Source organism: Haliaeetus albicilla, chromosome W (assembly GCF_947461875.1).
Source record: "Haliaeetus albicilla chromosome W, bHalAlb1.1, whole genome shotgun sequence".
Classification (NCBI taxonomy): Eukaryota; Metazoa; Chordata; class Aves; order Accipitriformes; family Accipitridae; genus Haliaeetus; species Haliaeetus albicilla.
In genome coordinates, this window is record NC_091515.1 from 11,687,361 (window position 1) to 11,714,483 (window position 27,123).

General features: G+C 42.6%; 1 protein-coding gene across 1 annotated transcript in view; it reads left to right on the plus strand.

The window, feature by feature from the left end:
- Positions 1-27,123, plus strand: part of LOC104313517 (cardiomyopathy-associated protein 5) — a 65,678-nt gene that overhangs the window by 9,061 nt on the left and 29,494 nt on the right. The window contains 11 exon segments of the mRNA XM_069775556.1: positions 1,241-2,465; positions 2,468-5,080; positions 5,599-5,784; positions 6,015-9,621; positions 9,623-9,912; positions 9,915-10,007; positions 10,010-10,440; positions 13,233-13,328; positions 13,993-14,226; positions 23,139-23,161; positions 25,736-25,857. Of these exon segments, the coding sequence (XP_069631657.1) occupies positions 1,241-2,465; positions 2,468-5,080; positions 5,599-5,784; positions 6,015-9,621; positions 9,623-9,912; positions 9,915-10,007; positions 10,010-10,440; positions 13,233-13,328; positions 13,993-14,226; positions 23,139-23,161; positions 25,736-25,857 (8,920 nt within the window).

Sequence of the window (27,123 nt, forward strand, 5' to 3'; positions counted from 1 at the left end):
GGTGTTAGAGAGCACGGGCTGAGGCGTTCTACTAGATCCCAGTTGCCAGTGTCAGCAGCATATCTCTTAACTCCCTCCCAAAATTGATCAGGGGACCGTGGGACCACAGTTATTGCGGATGGGGGGAAAGTCCATGGCAGGGGTTCTTTTGTTATGGTTTTATCTGCGAGATGCAGAGATCACATAGCGTCAATTAGAGCTTCTTTCTGCCTCACTTTCATTTCGGCTCTCACTTTCCTTTCAGCCCTCACTTTCCGGCTCGGTGTTATTCGCCGGATTCACTGTATTTTTCTCCTCAGGGGGGGCTGATGGAGTCACCCCTTCCACTGTCGCACCACTAGGTGAGGAGGGCCCCTCATCGCCCGGTAAAGTATTTAATGGTGGAGGAGGAGGAGGAGGTGGATGAGGGCATGATCTGATTTTGTCTGTGAGGGGTTTTCTGCCTGCTACTGCTGATACTGCAGCATCGGCTTCATTTGTTCCTTGGTCACAATCTTTTTCCTTCCTAACATTTTCTGGTTTCTCATCTTTCTTTTGCTCATCATTCGCATCACATTCTGCTTTCCATTCCTTCAGGGTCTCGCTTAATAGACGCCATATGACCGCCAACTCACATAGCTCTTTCTGTCCTTTAGAGATCTCATCAAACATTTTCCATCCCACTGCTTGCCATGCACCCACACTGAATGCAGTAACTGTTGTGGCTGCAAAGCCTTGCATCTTACTCCATATCAAAATCCTTTTCAGGCTTTGTTCTGGGGCTTTAACCCCTTTTCTTTTTAATAGGGCTTTCCAGATAGACAAAATTGTCTCCTCTTCTTTTGTTAATTGCTGCCCCATTCTAACAGTTTTGTTCCCCGTGGCTCACCTTTTTAGGTGTCGAAGTTCAGGTCCGGACCAAGCAGATTCCCACTGCTCTCAGCTTCACCAGGCTCCGTCTCCGCAGCTCTCGTCACTGCCGGTATACTTCTTGCTAGTGCTGAATTTATCGCCTTTAAATGATCTGTTCGCCCAAACGCATCGGGGTCACCATTTGTCGCGGTAGAGACGGACACGACAAGTATTAGATCATGCAAAATGGCTACTTTATTGTTCTAACACACCTTTTTATCCCCTTCTTCAGAGTATGTGTTAGTATATGATTGGTTTAGTTAGTAACTAACAGTTCATGATTGGTGAGTCGTCAGGATGGTTCTTATCATTATCTTGTTTTTGTACCGCTCTTCTCGGGACTTTCCAGATTTTCAAGGATACACTACAAGCTGCTCAAGGTCACGCTGTTCTCGAATTGTCAGGCATTCCGCAGACCCGTTGCATCCCCCGTCAACAGCTTGCATTGGAACCTTCAGATTTATCATGTTTGATTGAAGAAGCAGAGAAAGAAAACACTACAGAACTCCAATTGGTACATCCAGATATATCTTATTCCACTGGAAGAGCTGAGACACAGCAAACTGGGTATCTGGAAACAGCACATTTAGATTTACCATATCCCATGAATAAAACAAAGCAGCAAGAATTGGCACAAGTAGATTTGGACAATTCTATTATGTCATATTTTAGTGACAAAGGAGAACAGCCACAGCCTGTACAGCAGGATTCACAACCTGGAGGTAAGCTGTATTCCTGTGCCAAGAGAGTGCAAGGAGAAACTACTCAACTGCAGTCAGAGCATCCAGTTTTGTCATATTCTACTGGAAAAGAACAGAAACATAAAACCTCACAGATGAGGGTAGAACAGCTGGATACATCATATTCCACTGGCAAAACTGAACAACAGGAAATATTGCAACCAAAGTTGGAACAAGCAGATTCGCCATATTCCCGTGGAGAAACAGCACAAGAAGCTGTACAAAAAGACTTAGACGATCCAGAGCCATCATGTTTCATTAGTGAAGCAGAGCAACATGAAAATGTACAACTAGCTTCAGAAAATAGGGATTTCTCATTTACCACTGGAGAAGTAATGCAAGAAAGAGTGGAGTCAGGATCATTGGGCTTGTCACATTCGATTGACAGAGCAAAGCCCTGGGAAATGCCACAATTGGAGCAGGAGCATTTGCTTCCCTCCTATTCCACTGCTGGTAGTCAACAACAGGAAGCCACACCCCTGGATTTGGCCCAGTCAGATATATCATATTCCTTTGGCAGAATGGAACAACAAGATATAGTACAAGGAGAGCTGGAACAGCAGGAAACAGCCCAACAAAAAGCTATGCAAATGGAACTGGAATATTCATATTTGTCAGAAGAGCCACAGGACGTAGACAAAATGAATTTGGCACAGCAAGAAACAGCTCAACAAGAGTTAGTGCATCCATCTTTGCCATATGCTTTCAGTGAACAAATACAAGAAGAAATGCAAATGGAGCCAGCATATCCAGAACAGATATTTTATGTAAGTACAGAAATGCAGGAGAAAATGACACAACACAAATCAGAGCAACCCTTTCTTTCGTATTTTACTGCAAAACAGAGCAACAAGAAATAGTATGTTCAGAGCTAGAGCAAACATTTTTGCCATCTTCCAGTGGAAAAGAAGCTCCACTGGAAATGGAAATGAGTTCAGAATATCCAGATTTGTCATATTCCTTTCACAAAGCTGAACAACAAGAAAAGTTGGAACATCCAACCTTATCGTTTAGTTTGAAGCAACAGGAAACTGCACCACTGGTGATGGAACATCCAGATTTTTCATGTGACAGTGGTGAAGCAAAACCAGGCAACACTGTAGAACAGGAATCAGAACATCCAGAGCTGTCATACTCCATGGGAGAAACATAAGAATCAGAACATTTGGATTTGCCAGGAACCCTGGGTGAAGCAGCACAAGATGAAAGTATGGAAGTGGAATCTAAATATCCAATTTTGTTGTGTTCTGATGGCCAAAAAAACCAGCAAGAAACTTCACAACTGGATTCAAAATATCCAGATTTATCATTTTTCTTTGGTAAAGCCAAAGAACAAGCCACTCAAGAGTTTGAGCCAAAACATCAAAAATTGCCTAAAGTGGCCAGAAAAAGAGCTTCTCAAGCAACTGCACAAATAGAGTCAAAACATCTAGATTTGACATATTCCCTTGGCAAAGCAGATGAGCTGGAAATTGCACCATGGGAAATGATATATCCTGATTTGTCATATTCCACCGATGAGACAAACCAACAAGAAGTAGTACTGTTGGATCAGAAACGCAGAAAAATTTCTGTTGACAGAGAAAAGCAGCAGCAAACCACAAACCAGCAGTTAGAGCAAGAAAAGTTATCATATTCTCCTGGCAAAACAGAGCAATTAAAATATGCCCAAGAAAACTTGGAACAACCAGATTTATTATTTTCCATTGACAGGCCAGATGATGAAATGGCCCCACCGGAGACAGAACATGCTGAGGTGATATATCCTCTGGACAAAGCAGAGGTACGACAAAGAGTACGACAAGAATCAGAGCAAAGAGGTTTAATTTCCCCCTTTGGAAAAGCAGAACAGAAAACAGTTCAGCCAGATGTGGAAATTCCACATTTGGCTCATTCTGTGGGTATGGCAGAACAAAAAGAAATGGCAGAACCAGGGCAGGGACATCCTGACTTGCCTTATTCTGTTTTCAAAGCAGGAGGACTGCAAACTGCACAGCTGAAACCTGAATACCCTGGTTTAGCATGTTCCCTTGACAAAGTGCAGGAAATGACCCAGCTGAGGTTGGAACAGCTGGATGTGTTGTATGTCCATGACAAAACAGAGCAACTCCCACCTACCCAGCTGGAGCTGGGCCACAGAGACTTGGCATCCCCTGCTGACAAAGTGAGGTAGCAAGGGATGGAGCACACAGCCTTGGGATGCCCTGATGAGGGACAGTCTGTCAGCAGAGCAGAGTATCCACAAGCTGCAAAAGAGAAACTAGGACTTCCAGATGCATCATCTCATAATGGAAAAGCAGAGCAAAGAGAAATGGCAAAACCAGAGCCAAAGCATCCTGATTTATCATATATCATTGATAAAACACAGCCACGATCACATTCCACTGGCACAGTACAGCAACAAGAAAAGGTTCAACCAGAGCTGGAACAGCCAGGTGATTTTTCATCATCTCTTGGCAAAGAGCAGCAATGGGAAAGTGCAGGAATGCAGGCAGAATACCCTGAGCTGCAGTGCTCTATGGGGAAAACAGAACGACTGCAAAATTCCCAAGCAAAATCAGAATATGTAGATTTGTCATTCTCTGTTGGCACAGCAGAAACTCATAAAACAACACAGCCACAGTTGAAAGAACATGATTTGTTGCATTCCTTTGTCAAAACAAAGCAATCATGGGCAGCCCCACAGGAGTCTGAACATCCAGACATCTCAGATGCCATAGGCAAAGTACTGCACCCTGATTTGTCCTCTTCTGTTAGTGAAGAAAAACTAAGTGTACAACTGGAGTTCAAACAGGAGAGGGGAAGCTATGCATTACACCCAGAGGAAACAGCACAACTGAAATTGGAACGGTCGATGTTGTCAAGTTCTCATGGCACAGCAGAGCAACCAAATAGGGCCCCACTGGAAGGGGAATTCCCGGACTTCTTGTATTCCTATGGCAAAAAAGAACAACAAGAAATGGCAAAACAAGAGTTGGAGCATTCAGATTTATCATATTCCACTGATAAAACACAGCAACAAGAAACCACACAACTTGGGTTAGGACAACCAGATTTATCATCTTGCCCTGGCAAGACAGTGCAACCACAAACTGTTAAAGTGGAAGCAGAACATCAGGACTTGCTGCATTTCACTGGCAAAACAGAACAGCAAGGAACAGCACAACCAGAGGTTGAGCATCCGGATTTGTCATATTCCAGTGGCAAAGTAGAGCAGACGCAGGCTACGCAACAGAAATCAGAGCAGCCCGTAACACCCCATCCCACTGGAAAAACAGAGCAACAAGGAATGGCACATCCAGAGTGGGAACTTCCCAATTTATCACATTCCATTTGCAAAACACTGTCACAAGAAACGACACAAATGGGCTTAGGACAACAAAATTTAACATATGCCCTTGGTAAAACAGATGAAATACAACCTGTGCAAGGTGAACTGGAACATACAGGTGTCGAGAAATTCCATGCGGGGACGGACGACAGGACACCAATATGATGATCAAAGTTGCTAGTTTATTGAGCCTAGCTGATCATTCTTATACAATTCTCTAAGTTGCTTAGAAGCTTTGATTGGCTGCTGCATGCAAGCATTTGGTGTCCACGCGCACAAGCATAAAATGTGATTGGTTATATCGACACTGTACACGCGTATAAACATAAGATATAGTTGGTTATACTCACTCTGTACACGCGCATAAACATAGGACATAATTGGCTATATTAACTAAAACATGCGAAACTTGTCTCAGTCTAATTGGTCAAGATAAACTGCCAAATTTACATTGTTTGTGCCAAGTTCCCTTTATCGTAGAATGTGCACCTGTGTTTTCCTAATTGGGATCTTTCTTTTTCTGTCTTCTTGTTTATTCTGTTCAAGGCCTTCTAAAGGTGTCTGGAATGCTCTTGCAACCATGAGCTACTTTCAGGCCCAGTAACTAAGTTCCATATAATTGATCCCTACATACAGGTTCGTTGTATTCTTCTGGCAAAAGAGAACAAGAAATGGTATTGCCAGAGTTGCGACATCCACAGCTGTCTTATCCTGTTAGAGAAATAGAAGAGGAAGCTACACATCAGAAATCAAACTATCCAGATTTGTCATATTCTGTTGGCCAACAAGAGCACCATGAAATTGAACAACCAGAGGTGGAATGTAGCGTTCGCCACATATCAAGGTGCCACGATTAGATCACTGGTCGGCCCGGACCAGGGAAAGAGACAGATAACACACACAGTGTGAGCGCCAACTTCCGCCTTTTATTGCGCAGTCAATTCCTTTTATACTAACAAGGGTAGGCGGGATTACAGATACATCATAAGGCTGCGACTAACCCTCTAACTTTCCGTGACATCGCGAGATCTTCCGAACGCCGAACCCTACAGTGGAAGAAATGGATTTGTCCTATCCAGCTGGCAAATCACAGCACTCGCAACCTGCCCAAATAGTACTGCAACAGCCAGAGCTTTTGGGGTCCTTTGGCAAACTAGAGGAAAAGGGAATGGCCCAGCCTGGCTTTTTGCACTCCCTTGGTGAAGAAAAACAGAAACCAGCTTCACAGTTAGACTTAGTGCAACAAGGTTTATCACATTCACTTGGCAAAAGAGAAAAAGAGGAAACTGCACGAGCAGGGTTCATGCCTTCTGATTTTTCATATTCCACGGGAAAAGCAGAGCAGTTGCAAATGGAATGACCAAAATCAAAACATCCAGATTTGTCATATTCTCTTGGCAAAGCAGAGACTCATGGAATAAAACTACCAGATTTATTGTACTCCTATGGCAAAGCAGAGCAGCCACAGGCTGTCCAGCTGGAGCACCCAGAAATGTCATACTTTGCAGATGAAACAGAGGGGGGGGATGGGGTCCAACCTGAACTGCAGTGTGTTAATTTGCAGTACTCTGTTGTTGAAACAGAGCTACCAGAAACACCTTCTGTATCATATACCTTTGGCAGGATTGAGGAACAGGAAACTGCACAACCAGACTTTGAACAATCAGATTTATCAAGTTCTACTGACAAAGCAGAAAAGCACGAAACAGCCCAACTGAGAGCAGGACGTTCAGAGAAGCGAGACACTGGGGCTACTTCATCTCTAACTGCTCAGTTGGAAACTGAACAAGATTTATCCTTTTTCACTGAGGAAGCAAAGAGTCAAAAAATTAAACCATATTCATCTCTTCCTGAACAAACAGTGTCTGTACCTTTGGGTATTTCACATTCTGTTTCTGAAACAAAACCAGAAGGAAGTCCAAAGTCTTCACCTGTAACTGGAGGCCTGTCCCCCAAGCACTTAGATTTATCTTACACCCATTGTAAAACACAACAGTCAGAAACTGTCCAGCCTGAGTCAGGTTTCTACTTTGCAAGAAAAGAAGCAGAGAATACAAATGTTCATCCATATTTGCCTGTGGCTGCACAACCAGACACTGAACATGTAATTTTACCTGAAACAGAGAGAGAACACTCTCCACATTACTTCCACACAGCTACACAATTAGAATCTGAACAATTAAATTTACCATATTCTATAGATAAAGCAGAAACTCTAGAAAGTCAAGATTATTTAACTATACCTTCAAAACTGGAGTCTGAACCTTCAGTTCCATTTTATTCAGTTGATGAAACACGTCAGCAAGAAATTCCACCTTATTCAAAACCTGCCACTCAGTATTTGGTTCCCACATGGTCCCTTGCTGAACAAGAAAAGCAAAGCATGCAGCTACTTATTCCCCAGTCTGCACAATCAGAGTGTAAACATGTAATTCCACCACATGATGAAAAAGAATTGCAAAAAATTCTGCTATATTCATGTAAACCAGCAAGCTTGAAGACAGTGCAGTTGAAGAGTATGTCTCTAACGTGCACACAAGACCAAGATGAGCAAGAATCTCAAGATCATTTGTTGGACACAGAATATTTGTCATCAGAGCAGCTAAGGAGTCCCCCCAAATTCACTACTGAGCAGGATAAGCAAAAAATGCAACCTGATGTGCAGAAAGTACCAAGGTTGGTGACCACAGAGTCAAAGGTGACTGCTGTAGCAGACTGGCAAGCAATGTCATCAGATTCATTTGTACCTTTTCATACATTACCTGAAATGTCAGTATCAGTGGCTTTCACTGATGATGAAAAGAAACAAAATATTCCATCATCTTTATCCGACGTAGTAGGCATTCTTGGAAAGCAATCTAACATAGTTTCAGGCATTTATACTGAAGGAGAGGATAGACATGAAATGCAACCATATTTTGCAGAGCAAAAGCACACATCCTTAGAGCATCTGGGAGCTGTTTCATCGGATCTTGTTTATGAAACTGTGACACACCAAACTCAGTATTATTCTGGTGAACGGAGAAGCCTTTCTTCAGCAGAGACGAAATCCATTTGCTCTAGTTCTGATGAAAAGCAGAACCAAGATATTCCATCTTTTGGGATAGCTAGCTGGCTGGCAGAAGAGGTGAAAGCTTGCTCAATTAGTCCAATAAGAGCTACAGAAGTAGACAAGCAAGGAATTCAACTTTCTCCAAATGAAGCTTCTGATTTTGGATTAAAACAATTCCCAGCTGGAAGTTGCACAGAACTTACAGTTCATGGCACTACAAAGAATAAAGGAGATATGTTTAGAGTTTCTGATTCAGTGTCAAGTGAAATTTCCCACAGAATGTCCTCAGAAACTAGTCACAGAGCACAAAGGTATGATTTACCATCTCTGGGAGGAGATAATCCAGGTCCAGAAAAAACTAGCATTGGAAACCCTACAAAAATGGAAGCAATGCAACATCTGGAGGTAGACAAAGTGTCTGAAGTGCCTGAACATTACCTGAGAAGAGAAGAAGAAGAAATGGAACATGTGAGCGCTGTAGAAGACAGTCAGCATGCTCCAGAACCTACTGAACAAAAAGATCTATTTAATATTATTTCAGAAGGTTATGAAATACTCAGTATTCATGCTCCTACACATATTTCTTCTGTTGATCAAGAAGAAAGTAAACACATGCCAGATAAACTAGAATACTTGGAAACAAATCCTTCATTTAAAAGCAAATTAGCTGATGATGGCCATAGAGCCTTAGCTTCTGGAACAACCACAGAAATTTCAGAAAGCTCAGTGTTAGGAAAGCCTGCAAGCCATGAACTAAAAGAATTGGTCAAAAATGATGATGTTGACAAAACTGAAGAAACACAACAAGAAAATGCCATGTTGCCAGAAAACAATAATAATGCAGTGTTGGATCCTAATAATGGTATGGCTGATATGGATTATTTTGAAAAATATACCTTGATTGATGACAAATCCCCAATTAAGCCACATTTTGAAAGACCAAGTTCATTGTTTCCTGTGACAGAAGATCCCAATGAACCTGTGGAAGAAGCCACATCTTTTAAAGAAAGCACTGAGGTAGATACTTTGGAAGAGGAGTTTTCCTTACTTGAGGATCTGGATGAAGTCTTTTATGGTACTGTGAAAGGAGAAAGCAAAATGCAGTCTTTTGCAGATGCTCCAAAACCTTTACCTCTGCAGAAATCAATTGACATTAGCAGTAAAAAAGTTACAAATGTAGATGAACAGAAGTCACCAGGGACCCCACTCTTTGATTCAGAAGGAGCGCTAGAACGATCTCTGTTGTTCCCTAACACTGTTGCTGCAGTTAATCCAGAGCTTCTAGAGAAGCTACCTGCTCTGTCGTTTTTATATGAGGACCTCTATGCAGAAGCAGTAGGAGAAAAGACAAAGGATGAGACTCCTGATGAGGAAAGTGGTAATTCTAATGTGTCTTTCCCTAGTAAAAATTCAGACACAGATGATAGAACGGGAATATATTTTGAAAAATACATTCTTAAAGATGAAATTCCAAGTAAGGCCATAGGGCCTCAAAAGGATCACATACCAGAGGATGAGTCTTTTAGTGGAGGAATTTCAGTTCAGAGTTCAGAGGACAAACACAAGCAGGGGTCTGGTGATGTTTCACGTGTCAGAACTGAGATTCTGTCAAAGGAGTGTTGCAGAGAGAGAGAAAGTCCAGGTTGACAGTGACATTCAAGCAAGAATTTGTAAACCAATGCATGCCATTCCTTTTGGAAGCAAAGTAATTCTTTCAGGTGCAAGAAGTGATACCACTGAACAAAGAGAAGAAGAAAATGTACCTGTAGAAACAACTGAGGAATTGCCAGAGCAGTCAAGTCATCAAGAGTATAGTCAACAAGTGGATTATCAGGGAGCTGCATATCAAGAAGCTGGTAATAAGCAGGAAGAACGGCATGAAATAACAGCAGTTCCTCAAATGAAAAATATGTCCCATATGTCAGGACTCCTGTTGAAGACAGTGAAGATGATCAGTATACCCAGGAAAATCTTTCACATGTCCCTACCATTCAGCAGAGAAGCCAGACTTGCAAAGAGAGGAGCAGCACCCTGATGTTTATGAAGATCTCACTGAGTCAATGAACTATGATGTGATTACGCAAGAAGAACTTTTGCAAGATGTAATATCTGAATTCACACATGAGGAACTATTATTTGAAGACAGGGACTCTTTTGAGCATGTTGGTGATAGTTATTAATTTGATAATGAGCCAGAGCAAAGAACACCTGTCGAGCTTGAAGATTCAGGCTTTGTGGTGATGTATCCTGAAAAATCAGCAACAAACATTCCTCAAGTTGAGAGCCCACAAAGAGAACTGAAGAAAGCACAAGCAGACACATATTGTTACCGCTGCAAATGACCAATATCTGCTATTGACAAGCTTTTTGGAGAACATAAAGACCATGAAGTCACAACACTAGATGCTGCTGCAACCAAGATGAAAGTAAGAATTAATTTGGGTGAGGGAAGGAGATACTGAGGCTAATTTCTCCAGGCCTCCCTTGTTGTCGGTGAAGAGGCTTCAGAGAGCAGTCCTGTAGGGTTCAATTATATGGAATTTAGTTACTGGGCCTGAAAGTAGCTCATGGTCGCAAGAGCATTCCAGACGCCTTTAGAAGGCCTTGAACAGAATAAACAAGAAGACAGGAAAAGAAAGATCCCAATTAGAAAAACACAGGTGCGCATTCCACGATAAAGGGAACTTGGCACAACCAAACTCAATTCAGGGGCTTATCTTAGCCAATTGGACTGAGACAAGTTTCGCATGCTCTAGTTAATATAGCCAATTATATCCTGTGTTTATGCGTGTGTACAGAGTGAGTATAACTAACTTTATCTTATGTTTATACGCATGGACAGTATCGATATAACCAATCACATTTTATGCTTGTGCGCGTGGACACCAAATGCTTGCATGCAGCAGCCAATCAAAGCTTCTAAGCAACTTAGAGAATTGTATAAGAATGATCAGCTAGGCTCAATAAACTGGCGACTTTAATCATCATATTGGTGTCCTGTCGTCCGGGCCCCGCATGGAATAACCCTAAACCCTACACAGTCCAGAGGCTGTCATAGTATCTATAAAATAAAAACTATTCCTAAACACCTGTGAGAGCTCTTGAAGGTATTCTCTAGAGTCCTAGGCTTGTTAAGCTTTTATTTTTATTTGTTCAGAAGTTTGAACAACCTTGTTTATATGTAGCTGTTACCAGACTTTCCATCTTTTAGCCTTCTCATCTGTGTAAGTTTGTCTGATTTGTATGTGTAGGGGAAGAAATGGGAAGAGTGTTGTTTCTATGAAAAGAAATTTTTAGTAACAGCAGCTCATTTCACTTGACAAGGTACAGAAACCTCCATATGTGGGGACCAGTATCATCATAAAGTATTCCCCGTCCCAGTTATGTGTGTTGGTTGCTCAGAGATGTTAGACTAGTTACACAGTTTACACTACACAGTTTTGTTGAAACTCCATCCTCATTTTCTGTTCAGTTCATCTGTGCCAGTAGTGTTTTAGCTGTAGTGCAGGTAAGAGTTTAGAAAGTCCTTCTTCTTCCCACTATTTCTAAGCTGTACCACTCTAAAAGATAGATAAAAATGCCCTCCATTTCAGCAGTGTACTCCTTTGCTAGCAATACTAGTGAAAATGCTTTTGTTTCTGTGGAAGCTATTCTTCATTAAATTGCAGCTCTGCTTGTGAAAATGGCATGCATGTGATGTCTCACTTTTCCCATATCAGATTTGTTCATGTATAAGTATACAGATTTTCCTTTCTTGGTGACCAGCTATTTAATCTCACCCCAGTATCTGAAAGGTGAGGTCTCTTTCCTGGCACATGTTTGGTTGTGTAATTTCATTAAAATTCTCGAAGGACTTGTATCGCTGGGATTTATGTTATTTTTATGTTAACTCATATACAAGAAAGAGAAATTAAAAGTAGGAGGAGTTAATGTGCCAATTTCAAATATCAGTATTTACAAACTATCTCCATGGTGTGCAGATGTACGACAGCAGAGTCACTTTTTATATATGTCCATTCATGCTTGACTTAGAAGTGATAATTAGCCACCAGTAAGTCAGTAATAAAGTCACAGACCCCAGCCATCCCTTGAATGTACCTGCATTGCAGCAAGTCAAGTTAAACCACAAATAAATGTCCCATAATATCACTCCCTGGCTGTGCCACATGGACATGAAGCCAATATTAAATCTGGCCACAACACAGGCTTGGCTTCACATGATTTCTAGCACTCAGGGCTCAGGTTACTCCAAGATAGCATTTGTATGTTTCTTGTTACCTCTGTATAATTACTGAGAAAACATTAATATAGCAAAATGCTTGTTGCCTGAATTTTAACTGTAGGAACATAGTTTCACAGTAAATGAAATGAGCTATGGACAGCATCTATCAGATTTTATAGGTTACCTTGACAAACAGAAGTTTGCCTCTGAATCTTGGTGATTGGCTGTAAATATTTATAAAGTGAGCTTTCAATTTTACAGTCCAATGTGACATTTATAAGTAATGGAAAGTCATATGCTAGTTTTCAACAGATCTAGCCGTAGTAGAAGTTTACCATAATAGGAAGCTGTTACCAAAGGAAGTTGACCTTCCTTTTAGATTTATGCCAGCTAATGAAAACTATTTTTATAAATTATAAATTGCACCTGAGCAGATAGCCAGCTTGCTTTCACAAAAGGTCAAGAAGGACTAAGAAAAAGTTCTGAGTTGTCTCTGATGCCTGTTGTCCCTTGGACTGCTTTTGTTTCCACATCTAATTCAATCAGTGATTTTGATGGATTCTGGTTTACAGGAAATATCTTTAAAATTCTAAATAAAAAAGATTACAACACTGCATAATCTATCAGCCTCATAATTACCTGCATTTTCTTCCTTTTTATGGGCTTGTTCCTGTGATCTCTTGAGGACTCTCATGAGGCTCTGAGTACCCTCAGTTTCTAGCAAAGCTACATTGGAATTTGTAGAGTTCAATAACTGTATAGACACTCAGCACCTTGTTGAACTGAGCTCACTTTTTTTTTGTTTGGAAAAAGTTTTGTGACTGTTCCTGTTGCTATTTCTGTGCTTGTCTTTGTAGCCAGGGAGATACTTGAACTTAATTTAGCAATTGTTCCAATGGTGGCTCATGGCAAAACAAAAATATTAACCTAAAAAAAGTTGTGTGCGAAAACTTTATAAAATAACATACTTAGTTACTGAAACATTTGAAATTTCAGGATAATTTAGGTGAATTGCTAATAGCACTGGAAGAAAAGTCAATGAAGATTGAAGAGTTTGTGAGTGATATTGAATCACTATTTAACTCTGTTGAAGTAAGTCCAGTGTTTTATCAAACTAGCTTTCTTTCCCTCTACAAAATTACTTCTAAGATATGCTTGCCTTGTTTTGTATTGTCATTGTTTTCACTAAAATGGGCTGTTTCTCCAGTCCTCAAACTTACTTCTCCCACTGGAAGGAGTTACCTTTAGGGGGAAAAAAAAAGATTGCTTTTTTTGCACATTATTGCAAAGTGGAATATGTGACTGTCAAGCACTGGAGGAAAAAGTTCCCTTTTTTTATGCTTATAAAAAAAAACCTCACACTGTTTGTGTCTTTATTTAGAATCCTGTGTTAAGCATCTAAAGGAGTTACCCAATGTCCATAAGTTCTTAAGCCTTGAGGACTGTATTAACTTCAGTTGAAAGTATGGAATTTTAGCTATTTTGTAATCAGACTTCCTGTCTCTATGCTTAAATATAGAAGTTTAATTTTAAACACTCACATAAAAAACCAAAATCTTCTATTGTTTTTAACATATTTCTCCAGTGTTATTTCTCCCGGATGATCTTGCTTACAGAAATAAAGTTCTCTTATTGTCAGGATGCCAGAAGGAGTCTGGTGGAGGGCTCATGTATGGGTAATTGAGAATTTCTGTGTATTCATTAAAAGTTGTAATTTTATTCTGCAGATCAATTTACATCTGTTTTTATTTTCCAGGGAAACTGTAAGAAAAATGCAGAGTTATTGGAAAAGCAGAATGAAGAGATGCTTAAGAAAGTGGTAGCACAATATGATGAGAAAACAGAGAACTTAGAGGAAGTGAAGATGAAGAAAATGGAGTACCTGTATGAGCACATGGTTAACTTCCAGCAAACTGTTGATTCAGCAAAGCAAACTTTGGAGGCAACAGCAAAAGAAATGGAAGAACTTGATGGATTTGTTTTCCTAAATGTAAGTAAAAATGGCTTTCATACCATAGCTTTTATAATACTAGTTAGGAAAGCACTTATACAGTACCTAGGCTGAGAATAAGTTATTTACCTTCCTTTTTTTTTAAAGCTAGCTAAATCCTGCAAGCTCAGCTATTCCACTCTGAAACTGCTAGATTGTTTGCTTTTGTCATGTGAATGCTCAGAGAGAATCGCAAAGATGATGCTGTCGTGGTTTAACCCCAGCCAGCAACTAAGCACCACGCAGCCACTCACTCACTCCCCCCCATCCAGTGGGATGGGGGAGAAAATCAGGAAAAGAAGTAAAACTCCTGGGTTGAGATAAGAACGATTTAATAGAACAGAAAAGAAGAGACTAATAATGATAATGATAACACTAATAAAATGACAACAGTAGTAATAAAAGGATTGGAATGTACAAATGATGCGCAGGGCAATTGCTCACCACCCGCCGACCGACACCCAGCCAGTCCCCGAGCGGCGAAAACCCTGCCCCCCCACTTCCCAGTTCCTAAACTAGATGGGACGTCACATGGTATGGAATACACTGTTGGCCAGTTTGGGTCAGGTGCCCTGGCTGGGCATGAGAAGCTGAAAAATCCTTGACTGTAGTCTAAACACTACTGAGCAACAACTGAAAACATCAGTGTTATCAACATTCTTCGCATACTGAACTCAAAACATAGCACTGTACCAGCTACTAGGAAGACAGCTAACTACATCCCAGCTGAAACCAGGACAGTATCCACCCCTTATTCTATACCATTGACGTCATGCTCAGTTCCCATACCTTTAGTTACATTCTGATCAATCATCACCACCTTTCCATCCCTTTGAGACATATGAACAATGAGATATATATATATATATAAGTATACACACACAGAGATATCAGTTCTTTAGTTCTTTATGTTCATAAAATGTTTGTTGAGTTCATTTAGTTTCTGACTCTGGGCTCCATCTGTCATACCAGTCTGTCTGAGCAGGAGGGATGGTGCAAAGTCCTCTCAGTCGGTAGAGCAGAACTGGGCTTCAGTGCGGTGTGACGAGCAGATGACATTTGGCGCAGCAGGAGGATGGTGTGCACCGTTGGATTGTTGCATGCTGGAGTCAGTTCTGGATCCACCTCTACTGCGCTTTGCTCAGTTTTATCACAGTTCTTTCTTCCTTGATCCAAGTGATTCTTACTATAGTACTATGGATATAGCATATAACAATTATAGTAATGATAACATACAGTAGCAGGATTATATAGCAACTAATATCATACAGTTTAATTCTGGCTATTTTCACCTAAAATCAAATCCCCTTGAGGCACACATCGGACTTCCCCATCTTTTCGCATCACCCACCAAGTGCACCCAGGCCCTTGAGCAAAAGCAATCCCACGAATGGGTTTACCTTTGCCTGAGGCAGGAGTAACCCAGACTGTTTTCCCTAACATGTTTTTCATGTGCACTACAGGGACTTTATCCCCTTCTACAGTATGTAAAAATTCTGATTGGGCAGGGCCACTCCGATTGGCAGATCCTCTGGTGTTGACTAACCAGGTGGCTTTTGCTAAATGTGTATCCCAATGTTTGAAAGTTCCGCCCCCCCATTGCTCTCAATGTAGTCTTTAACAGTCCATTGTATCGCTCAATTTTCCCAGAGGCTGGTGCATGATAGGGGATATGATACACCCACTCAATGCCGTGCTCTTTGGCCCAGGTGTCTATGAGGTTGTTTCGGAAATGAGTCCCATTGTCTGACTCAATTCTTTCTGGGGTGCCATGTCGCCACAAGACCTGCTTCTCAAGGCCCAGGATAGTGTTCTGGGCAGTGGCATGGGGTACAGAATATGTTTCCAGCCATCCGGTGGTTGCTTCCACCATTGTAAGCACATAGCGCTTGCCTTGGCGAGTTTGTGGGAGTGTGATATAGTCAATCTGCCAGGCTTCCCCAAATTTATATTTCAGCCATCGCCCTCCATACCACAGGGGCTTTAACCGCTTGGCTTGCTTAATTGCAGCACATGTTTCACATTCATGGATAACCTGCGCGATAGTGTCCATGGTCAGGTCCACCCCTCGATCTCGAGCCCATCTATATGTTGCATCTCTTCCCTGATGGCCTGAAGTATCATGGGCCCATCGAGCCATAAATAGCTCACCCTTATGTTGCCAGTCCAGGTCCACCTGAGACACTTCAATCTTGGCAGCCTGAGACACTTCAATCTTGGCAGCCTGATCCACCTGCTCGTTGTTTCGATGTTCTTCAGTGGCCCGACCCTTGGGTACATGAGCATCTACATGACGTACTTTTACAACCAGATTCTCTAGCCGGGACACAATATCTTGCCACAGCGTGGCAGCCCAAATGGGTTTACCTCTGCGCTGCCAGTTGCTCTGCTTCCATTGCTGTAACCACCCCCACAGGGCATTTGCCACCATCCATGAGTCAGTATAGAGATAGAGCACTGGCCACTTTTCTCTTTCAGCAATATCTAACGCTAGCTGGATGGCTTTCACCTCTGCAAACTGACTTGATTCACCCTCTCCTTCAGCAGTCTCTGCGACTTGTCGTGTAGGACTCCATACAGCAGCTTTCCACCTTCGATGCTTTCCCACAATGCAACAGGATCTGTCAGTGAACAGGGCATATTGCCTCTCATTCTCTGGCAGTTTATTATACAGCGGGGCTTCTTCAGCACGTGCCACCTCCTCCTCTGGTGACATTCCAAAATCTTTGCCTTCTGGCCAGTCCGTGATTACTTCCACAATTCCTGGGCGACTGGGGTTTCCTATGCGAGCCCGTTGTGTGATCAGTGCGATCCACTTACTCCACGTGGCATCAGTCGCGTGATGTGTAGAGGAGACTTTCCCTTTGAACATCCAGCCCAGCACTGGTAGTCGGGGTGCTAAGAGGAGCTGTGTCTCAGTACCAACCACTTCTGAGGCAGCTCGAACTCCTTCATACGCTGCCAATATCTCTTTTTCAGTTGGAGTATAGCGAGCCTCGGATCCTCGATATCCTCGACTCCAAAACCCCAGGGGTCGGCCTCGGGTCTCCCCAGGTGCTTTCTGCCAGAGGCTCCAGGTAGGGCCATTCTCCCCAGCTGCAGTATAGAGCACATTTTTAACATCTTGTCCTGTCCTGACTGGTCCAAGGGCTACGGCATGAACAATCTCCTGTTTAATTTGTTCAAAGGCTTGTTGTTGTTCAGGGCCCCATTTAAAATCATTCTTCTTCCGGGTCACTTGATAGAGAGGGCTTACAATCAAACTGTAATCTGGAATATGCATTCTCCAAAACCCCACGACACCTAAGAAGGCCTGTGTGTCCTTTTTATTAGTCGGGGGAGACATAGCTGCTATTTTATTAATCACATCCATTGGGATCTGACGACGTCCATCTTGCCATTTTATTCCCAAAAACTGGATCTCCTGTGCAGGTCCCTTGACCTTACTTTCTTTTATGGCAAAACCGGCTTTCAGAAGGATTTGGATTATTTTCTTCCCTTTCTCAAAGACTTCTTCTGCTGTGTTGCCCCATACGATGATGTCATCAATGTATTGCAGGTGTTCCGGAGCTTCACCTTTTTCCAGTGCAGTCTGGATTAGTCCATGGCAAATGGTGGGGCTGTGTTTCCACCCCTGGGGCAGTCGATTCCAAGTGTACTGGACACCTCTCCAAGTAAAGGCAAATTGTGGACGACACTCTGCTGCTAGAGGGATTGAGAAAAACGCATTAGCAATGTCAATTGTGGCATACCACTTGGCTGCCTTTGACTCTAGCTCGTATTGAAGTTCTAGCATATCTGGAACGGCAGCACTCAGCGGTGGTGTAACTTCATTCAGGCCGCGATAGTCAACTGTTAGTCTCCACTCCCCATTAGACTTCCGCACTGGCCATATGGGACTATTAAAGGGTGAGCGGGTTTTGCTGATCACTCCTTGGGTCTCCAGTTAACGAATCAACTTGTGGATGGGAATCAGAGAGTCTCGGTTGGTGCGATATTGCCGCCGGTGCACCGTCGTGGTAGCAATTGGCACTTGTTGTTCTTCAACCTTGAGCAACCCCACAATCGAAGCGTCTTGAGAGAGACCAGGCAGGGTAGACAGCTGTTCAGTGCCCTCCGTCTCCAAGGCAGCTATACCAAAAGCCCATCGATACCCCTTCGGGTCCTTAAAATAACCCCTCCTGAGATAGTCTATGCCAAGGATACACGGAGCCTCTGGACCAGTCACAATGGGGTGTTTCTGCCATTCATTTCCAGTTAGGCTTACTTCAGCTTCCAATACAGTTAATTCTTGGGATCCCCCTGTCACACCAGAAATATAAATGGATTCTGTCCCTTTATAACTTGATGGCATTAGAGTGCACTGTGCGCCGGTGTCTACTAGAGCCTTATACTCCTGTGGGTCTGACGTGCCAGGCCATCGAATCCACACAGTCCAATAGACCCGGTTATCCCTTTCCTCCACCTGGCTGGAGGCAGGGCCCCTCTCATTCTGGTTAGAGTATTCAGTATTCACTTCTCGTAAAATTGGCTCAGAAGTCCCTTCAAGAGGATCGGAAATGAAATCAGCCCTTCTACTCTGCTTGGAAACTGGAGCGGCATTTTTCCTGGTAGAATCCCCTTTTGTGGTGGTTTTTCCTCGCAGTTCACGTACCCGTGCATTTAGGACCGAGGTAGGTTTTCCGTCCCATTTCCTCATGTCCTCTCCCTGATCACATAGGTAAAACCACAGGGCACCTCGCGGTGTGTACCTTCTATATTCTCTCTCTTGGGAAGAGGAGCGCTCACTCCTAATAGCTGAGACATTGGTCCTTACACGTGTGGAGTAGGACATATCCTCTTTGATTTGTTGGACATCCTCGGACAGCTTCTCCACAGCTGCAATGCAGGCTTGTAGGGAGGAGGAGAGATTTTCTTTGTATTGACGGAGTTAGCGAGCCACTTCCTCCACTGTCGGTGCCTCTTCATCCTTCCAGGCCATTATTGCCAATGCGTTGGCATAAGATGATGGTGCGCTCCGTACAAACTTCCGCCACATGGGTCGTGTGCATTGGACTTCGTCTGGATCTTTGGGTAATTGTGGGTTGTCCGGGTCATGATGGATCGTCTCTAGCACAGCTAATTCCCTCAGATATTGGATACCTCTTTCCATGGTGGTCCACTTGCTTGATTGACATATAACATCTTCCTTAAAGGGGTACCTTTCCTTCACACTTGACAGGAGTCGCCTCCAGAGGCTGAGGGCTTGTGTCCCTCTTCCAATTGCCTTGTCAATGCCACCTTCCCTGGCAAGCGATCCCAGCTGCTTGGCTTCCCTACCTTCTAATTCCAAGCTGTTAGCCCCATTGTCCCAGCATCGGAGGAGCCAGGTGATAATATGCTCACCTATACGGCGGCCAAAGTCTTTTCGCAGATCCTGCAGCTCACTCAAGGATAGGGACCGGGTTATTACCTCCGGTTCTGCCTCTTCCTCCGGTTCCCGTGATGACCCTGGTTCACCTTCATCCTTCGCTAAGCGAACTGATTTTTTTGTATATTTCTTTTTCTGTACGGGGGCAACTGATGCTGGTGCAGGTTGGTCCGCTGGTTCAGTTGCAGTATCGCTCACTGGGTTTTGGATAACCGCAGTGTCTGTCACTGAGGTTTGGGTAGCAGCAGTGCTCGTCGCTGGGGCTGGAGGGACTGCAGTGCCCGTTGCTGAGGTTTGGGTGGCTGCTGTACTCATTGCCGGGGCTGGAGGGGCTGCAGTGCCTGTTGTTGAGGTTTGGGTAGCCCGAGTTCTCGTCGCCGGGGCTGGAGGGGTCACGGTGCCTGTCGCCAAGGTCTGGGTGCCTGCAATGCTCCTTGCCGGGGCTGGAGGGGCCGCAGCGCCCGTTGCCAAGGTTTGGGTGGCCGCGGTGCTCATCATTTTGTTATTAGGTCCAGAGACTTTCTCTTCCCCTTGAGGGTACTGAGTGGTGTCGAACAGGGCTCGATAGGCATGGGCCAGGCCCCAGCACATTGCAGTGATTTGTATCTCTCTGGAGCTGCCGGGGTGACAGCATACCTTTTCCAAATATTTTACTAGTTCTTCTGGATCCTGCACTTGTTCAGGGGTGAATTTCCAAAACGTCGGAGGTGCCCACTTTTCTAGGTACTTGCCCATACTACCCCACACACCCTGCCACTCATAATTATCCAGCCTTGGGGCACATCTCTGGGTGATCTTCTTAAATAGCTGTTTAACCTTAAACGAGAGCTGAACCACATTCAGAAGTATGCTAATTCCTAGCAGTAGGGCTAGGACCGTGCTAGTCCCAACATTCCAGGAGTATTCAAATTTTTCAAAATTCTCAAACACCATTGTAACTGGACCAAAGGAGAAAGGAGAGGGGAAGAAAGGTACCCCACCCACAGACTGGTTTTCCATGGAGGAAAGGTAAATGGTATAATTATTAATAGTTTCCCACAGATGGCTCCCGCAGTATAAAGGTGACAATGCTAAGTGCAAATATCGGATTAATCCCACAGCTGATGACTTTATCATACCATAAACCAGAGTTATACCATACATCAAAGCGAAAACCTTAATCCACCTCCCACGGATGATAAGCAGTAGAAGAGGAACTACATACAGCAAGCGAGGTGATACATAACAGAGCCTTAAAAACCAGAGCAACAACTCTAAGAATGCATAAATCAACATAATGAATGCTTAGGACAAATTTGTTTTAACAAGCTCTGGCCAGGTTTGTCGTTATCTCAACCCTTCGTGCCCCACGTTGGGCGCCAAAAGGACTGTCGTGGTTTAACCCCAGACAGCAACTAAGCACCATGCAGCCACTCACTCACTCCCCCCCATCCAGTGGGATGGGGGAGAAAATCAGGAAAAGAAGTAAAACTCCTGGGTTGAGATAAGAACGATTTAATAGAACAGAAAAGAAGAGACTAATAATGATAATGATAACACTAATAAAATGACAACAGTAGTAATAAAAGGATTGGAATGTACAAATGATGCGCAGGGCAATTGCTCACCACCCGCCGACCGACACCCAGCCAGTCCCCGAGCGGCGAAAACCCTGCCCCCCCCTTCCCAGTTCCTAAACTAGATGGGACGTCACATGGTATGGAATACACTGTTGGCCAGTTTGGGTCAGGTGCCCTGGCTGGGCATGAGAAGCTGAAAAATCCTTGACTGTAGTCTAAACACTACTGAGCAACAACTGAAAACATCAGTGTTATCAACATTCTTCACATACTGAACTCAAAACATAGCACTGTACCAGCTACTAGGAAGACAGTTAACTACATCCCAGCTGAAACCAGGACAGATGCATAGGATGAAAACATGCCTTATGCCATTAAAATGGTTCTGTTTTGTTTAATGAAGAGAAATCTAAGAGACAGCTTGATAATTTATCTAGAATTAATTATCCATTGAGGACTAAGAAATGTTATAGTAAAAGGTACTTTACTGTAGGAAAAATAAAGGTGAAACAATAAAGTGTAATTGAAAAGTATCCAAACCGGAAGCAGAGTTGTTGGGTTGTGTTTGGGTTTTTTTTGGTGTGGTTTTTTGGGTTTGTTTTTTTTTTGGGGGCGGGGGGGGTGTTTCTGTTTGGTTTTTTTAATGAGCAGATACTGAGAGTAGTTATGCACTCAAATTACTGAGGTTGTGATAAATGTTTACTGCTGAAAAATGTCTAAACGGGCTAGGTTTAGGAATGTGCATGTGAAATGCATGTCTGTAACGGTCTTTTCTGGATTTAAAAAAACATCCCTTGTAAATCTTCATGACTCAAGTTACCTGGTTGATACAGTCATCAGTCAGTTGTAAACTGGTTTCAGAGAGTCTTGCAGGTGAATCATTAACAGCCTGGGTTCTCCAAGATTGTTCTTGTGCTACAATAATTGTCCTTAAGTCAGCTGTGGCACTTTCTCCTCCATAGAAGTGTATCAGCAGTCTTGAAGGGGACAGGATTTCTGGGACAATAATCTCCCATTATGGAATTAGCATGTAGTTTGGAAGTTGCAAAAACTATCCTAGGATTCAAGAAATGAAAAGTTCAAATTACTGTTTGAAGACTGATCATTCAGGCAAAATAAAACAGCTTCCCGAATACAAGCCCCCAGCCCATATACCATCAGTTATAGAAATGGTGGAGCAATATTTGGCTTTCTCACCTGTTCCAAGCTACCTAATGACTTAGTATCCTGTAACCAAGTGAATGCCATGGAAGATTGGCTATTTTGGGATGGGTGAGAAATATATCTTATGTTCCTGAACTTTACAAGGTACTGGATCAGTCCTTTGGCAAAAAGAAAACTTCGTAATCTGAAATTCTTTTGTGGAGTGAGAAAATTATTTCCCACAGCCCTCAAGGTTTTAACTAGATGTGATCATAAGAGATTCCTTGCCCCTTACTATTAGCGGTAGAGGACAGGAACTTTTCTGTCTATGAGCCAGGAAATGTAACCTGAAGATTCATAGAGCATAGGAGAAGCTCTCACTCTACAGGTACAGTTCTCACCCAGCTTCTGGTAATCAGAAGTTATGAAGGAGATTCAGCCAGAATTTGGATTTAAGTGTTCTTAATGCATAAGTGATTTCCTTCTATAAAAGCCTTGGTTTAGGAAAGTATTTGACTGTGCTCTGGTCTTTATACCTGGATATTGAATACTGACCCCTCAGGAGTTTTAAACCACATATAGACTCTAACACCCTGCTGAGCCAGAGCTTTGAAGTGGAATATTCTTAAGGAACCAAATTCTCTGCTGATGTGAATGAGCAGCATTCCAGCCAACATCAAATCAATAAAACTGTGTGTATTTTATGTCTGTGGAGAGTAGCAGGGTTGTTAGATGAGTGGCTCTTAAACATTTTCAGGGTTTTGAAAACTGTTAATACATTTCTTCTTTTCCTCCTTTAGTCATCTAAAGAATTGAATAAAAGGTATATGAAGTATGGGTTAAGTGCACTGTAGTGAGTACTAGGCCTAGCATGCTGGATGCTTCATTTACTATTTGCAAGCTTTGAAAAAACACACTGCTAATATTTGTAGCTACTTTTATATACCTTGCACATAATGAAAATAAGAGAAGTTTTATACTTGTTGCTGTAACTGACTGGTTTTGAAGTGTTTGCACATGTTCTGTAATACATCAATTAAACAAGTAGCATTTTAAAATGTCAGCTCAATTTTAAATCTCTACACTGACATTCTTAAACAGGTGTTCCTTGTAGTTCTTATTATACACACATATACTAGAAAACACTTTGACCATGCTTACATCTCTTAGACATCACTGGTACGTTCTTTTTTCACTAGTCTGGTTCTGTATTACATGGTCTCTGAAAGGTTATAATGCAAAGTGTCACTGCCATGGCTGGGGTTGTTGGACTATATTTCTGAACACAACTCCAGAAAAAAATGAGATTAAGTAACTGTTTTATCTGTATTTTCCACCATTGCTCCTTTCAAAAGCTTACCGGGAAACTGTGTGGTGATGTCTTCCCATGTCTCCTCATCAGCACCACCTGATTCAGGATGTGTCAGAGGGCTCATGCCTCATCACAGCTGCATCCTGGCCCACCTGCACATACCAGTAAATACATACAATCGCAAACAGTTGTCTGCCATGTGTGATTTCTTCAAGGGAGTAATTTTGGTGAGACCCATCCTTTATGAGAAGTGTTCAGTTATAAGCCCGTATTCCCCCAATAAATATTCCAAGGTGAACTATGAATATTCAGACAGGCTGGCTGCAGGCTCCTCCTATGCAAGCCCCCAAACTGAGGGAAATCCTGCTTTGTCCACACCACCACCGCTGACTTTGCCCAAAGGGCCTGGCATTGCACAGTGCATATCAAACATACCCTTGTCAGTGCTGCCTCAGCCATCACAGCGATATGCATGCTGATATGTGTTGATGGACTGGGGTATAAAAATGACATGAGGGTTTCAGTTCATGGTAAAATTACAACCCTAGGAGAGCAGTCTGAAGAGACTATGCCAAACACCCCTTCATGGTTCCCATTAATTTGCAGAATTAGGACTACAAATTTGGACTCCCCTGTTGTAAGTCAAAATGTGACAGCCTGGCCACATATCTGCATGTAGTTTATTGCATAAGAATAGAGCATGTATAATGTGACAAAACAATTTTCCAAGTCTTTCTGTATACTTAGTCTTTATTTGTTAACTTACACACTGAACTTAATGTTTATTCTGTTTCATGCATGGGTTTGGTTATTACTTTACTTTGATAATACCTGACTTGCTAAAAAAGGTTAAGAACAAGTCTACATAACAATGCATGTTTTTCTAAAGAAAGTATATTTTATATTTGTTGTGCTTTGTTAAGATTATTCATAGTTAACTACTTTGGTGACTGAAAAAAAAAAAAAAGAAGGGGAGAAATGTAAAATTCAGTTGCTTTGAAAAAAAAACCCTTTAATTTCCTTGAAGCTGCTTCTGCCTCAGAGTTAAAAATGTGTTGTGTTTTTTCCTATAATGAGCTCAGCAAATATGGGCTAATTAAGTGGAATCCATCTTGGGTTTTTTGCTTGCCACAAGCAGCTGCTTTACAATATATCTCTGTGAGAGAAGGGGAGTCAAAAGAATCTCAGTAGACATAATAAAGGGGGGTGAAAGATGATGTTTAGTGCTTACATTGTTGAAATTAGCTGAGGTAGAGACAGTCCTTGATAAGAAGAGCTGGTCCCAAGAACCAGCCAATGAGGTAAAGACAGTCCTTGATAAGAAGCAGGAGCAGGCCCCAAGAGCCAGCTAAGACTGGTCTTGCGGCTTGGGTGAATACCAAGAAATCACTGAGCTCTGCGCAAGGAAAAAGGTTACTAGCGGTGACAAAGAGGAGTCATCTATCTTCATCTCTGCGACCACCAGACGACCACCATAAAGAGGCCCTGCGCAGGCGCAGTTGGGAGGGGACTATGGAAATGACCTCTCGGAGCTAATTTTAATATGAAGCGGGGATAGGTCATGCATATGTATAGGCGTATTGTGAATATGTAATACCTGACTGTATAAACTTGAGGCGAACTGCCGAGTCGGGCGCGCACGACTTTGGTGGGACTACCCCCCGTGCCACCCAGCGCTGAATGAACATACCTACTTTACAATCTCACTGATTGTGGAGTCTGTTTTCCGCACGTCATCTGGACTCAGCTGCTGTAGTTTGGCGCTAACATTTGTAACCTTTGAAGGCACTGTGTTAGTAAGTTTAAACCACTGTGTTCTTGGGAGTCTTGCTGTGAACTTCAAATCCTCATGTTCTCATGGATCAAGTGTATACAAATTGTGTTTGTTCTCACTGTGCTCCTGATCTGAAATTGCAGTATGCTCTAAATGTTCAAAAGCAGGGAAACAGCTTCTCCTTGCACGTTGTCTTCAAGTTCATGAGAAATATTGAGAGACCTGTATGTCACATGGTCTTTGCTTCTGGCCTTTGGAAACTATGTGACACCACAAGGGATTTATACAGCTATGTGTTTTCTTCCAAATAGGTTACTTTCTGCAATGGATACTACTCTCCCTTTAGAAAAGGTGCCCAGTGCTTTTTCACTGTTTGAGCATTACGTGGACAGTCCAGGAAAAAGCAACCAGCACTCCTTAAAACATATAGCTGGTAAGAATCTCTGAATATCATCTTTACAAAAGCTAATGTTTTGGCAATGCTTTGGAAATTTTAAGAAGCTAAAAACAGAATCTATTTGAGAAGTATAAATTTGCAAACCATATAATTAGCAAAGTCAGGTGTAAAATGAAATCTAATTGTGCACAAGTGTTTGGCTTATATTAGAATACTAAAATGAGCAACAGAGGGAAAAGCGCTCAAGTGGGTGATTCTTGCATCATTTAAGATATCTGTACCTCAGACTAGCAGAAGGTCTCTATCTGTAAATCTCCCAAGGCTAAAGAAGTTGCTGTTCCCTTGCAGGCAGGGACAGAAGAGGAAATCAAAGGGTCTCCTGAACTCGCTTCCTCTGAGGGAGGAAGCCCAGCAGAGCTGGTGTGGGGAGGAGAGCGGAGGGACTGGCTGATGGCTAAGGTCCCTGGGCTTATACCAAGTGAAAGGAGGTACCTGAAACCCCTGAGCACAGGTGTTGTGGTTTAACCCCAGCCAGCAACTAAGCACCACACAGCCGCTTACTCACTCCCCCCCACCCAGAGGGATGGGGGAGAGAATCGGGAAAAGAAGTAAAACTTGTGGGTTAAGAACAGTTTAATAGGACAGAAAAGAAGAAACTAATAATGATAATGGTAACACTAATAAAAAGACAATAGTAATAATGAAAGGATTGGAATGTACAAGTGATGCACAATGCAATTGCTCACCAACCAACACCCCGTTAGTCCCTGAGCAATGATCCCCCCACTCCCCCCAGTTTATATACTAGGTATGACATTACATGGTATGGAATACCCCTTTGGCCAGTTTGGGTCAGCTGCCCTGGCTGCGTCCCCTCCCAACTTCTTGTGCCCCTCCAGCCTTCTTGCTGGCTGGGCATCAGAAGCTGAAAAATCCTTGACTTTAGACTAAACATTACTTAGCAACAACTGGAAACATCAGTGTGTTATCAACATTCTTCTCATACCTAACTCAAAACATAGCACTGTACCAGCTACTATGAAGACAATCAACTCTATCCCAGCTGAAACTAGGACAACAGGAATGTGAAGGGAAAGTGCTTAACTGTAGCTGGAAATAGCATCTACTCCAGAGGGCAGCAGTGAAAATTGTACATGATAAAGGGGTTTATTAATCTATCTCATATTTCATATCCTGTAAAAAGCCTGCCTGTGTGGGCTTTCTGCTCTGCCTGTATGTACACCTATAGAAATTATCTGGATATGGACAGCTGTCAATTAAGAATTTATCAGCACCAATTTG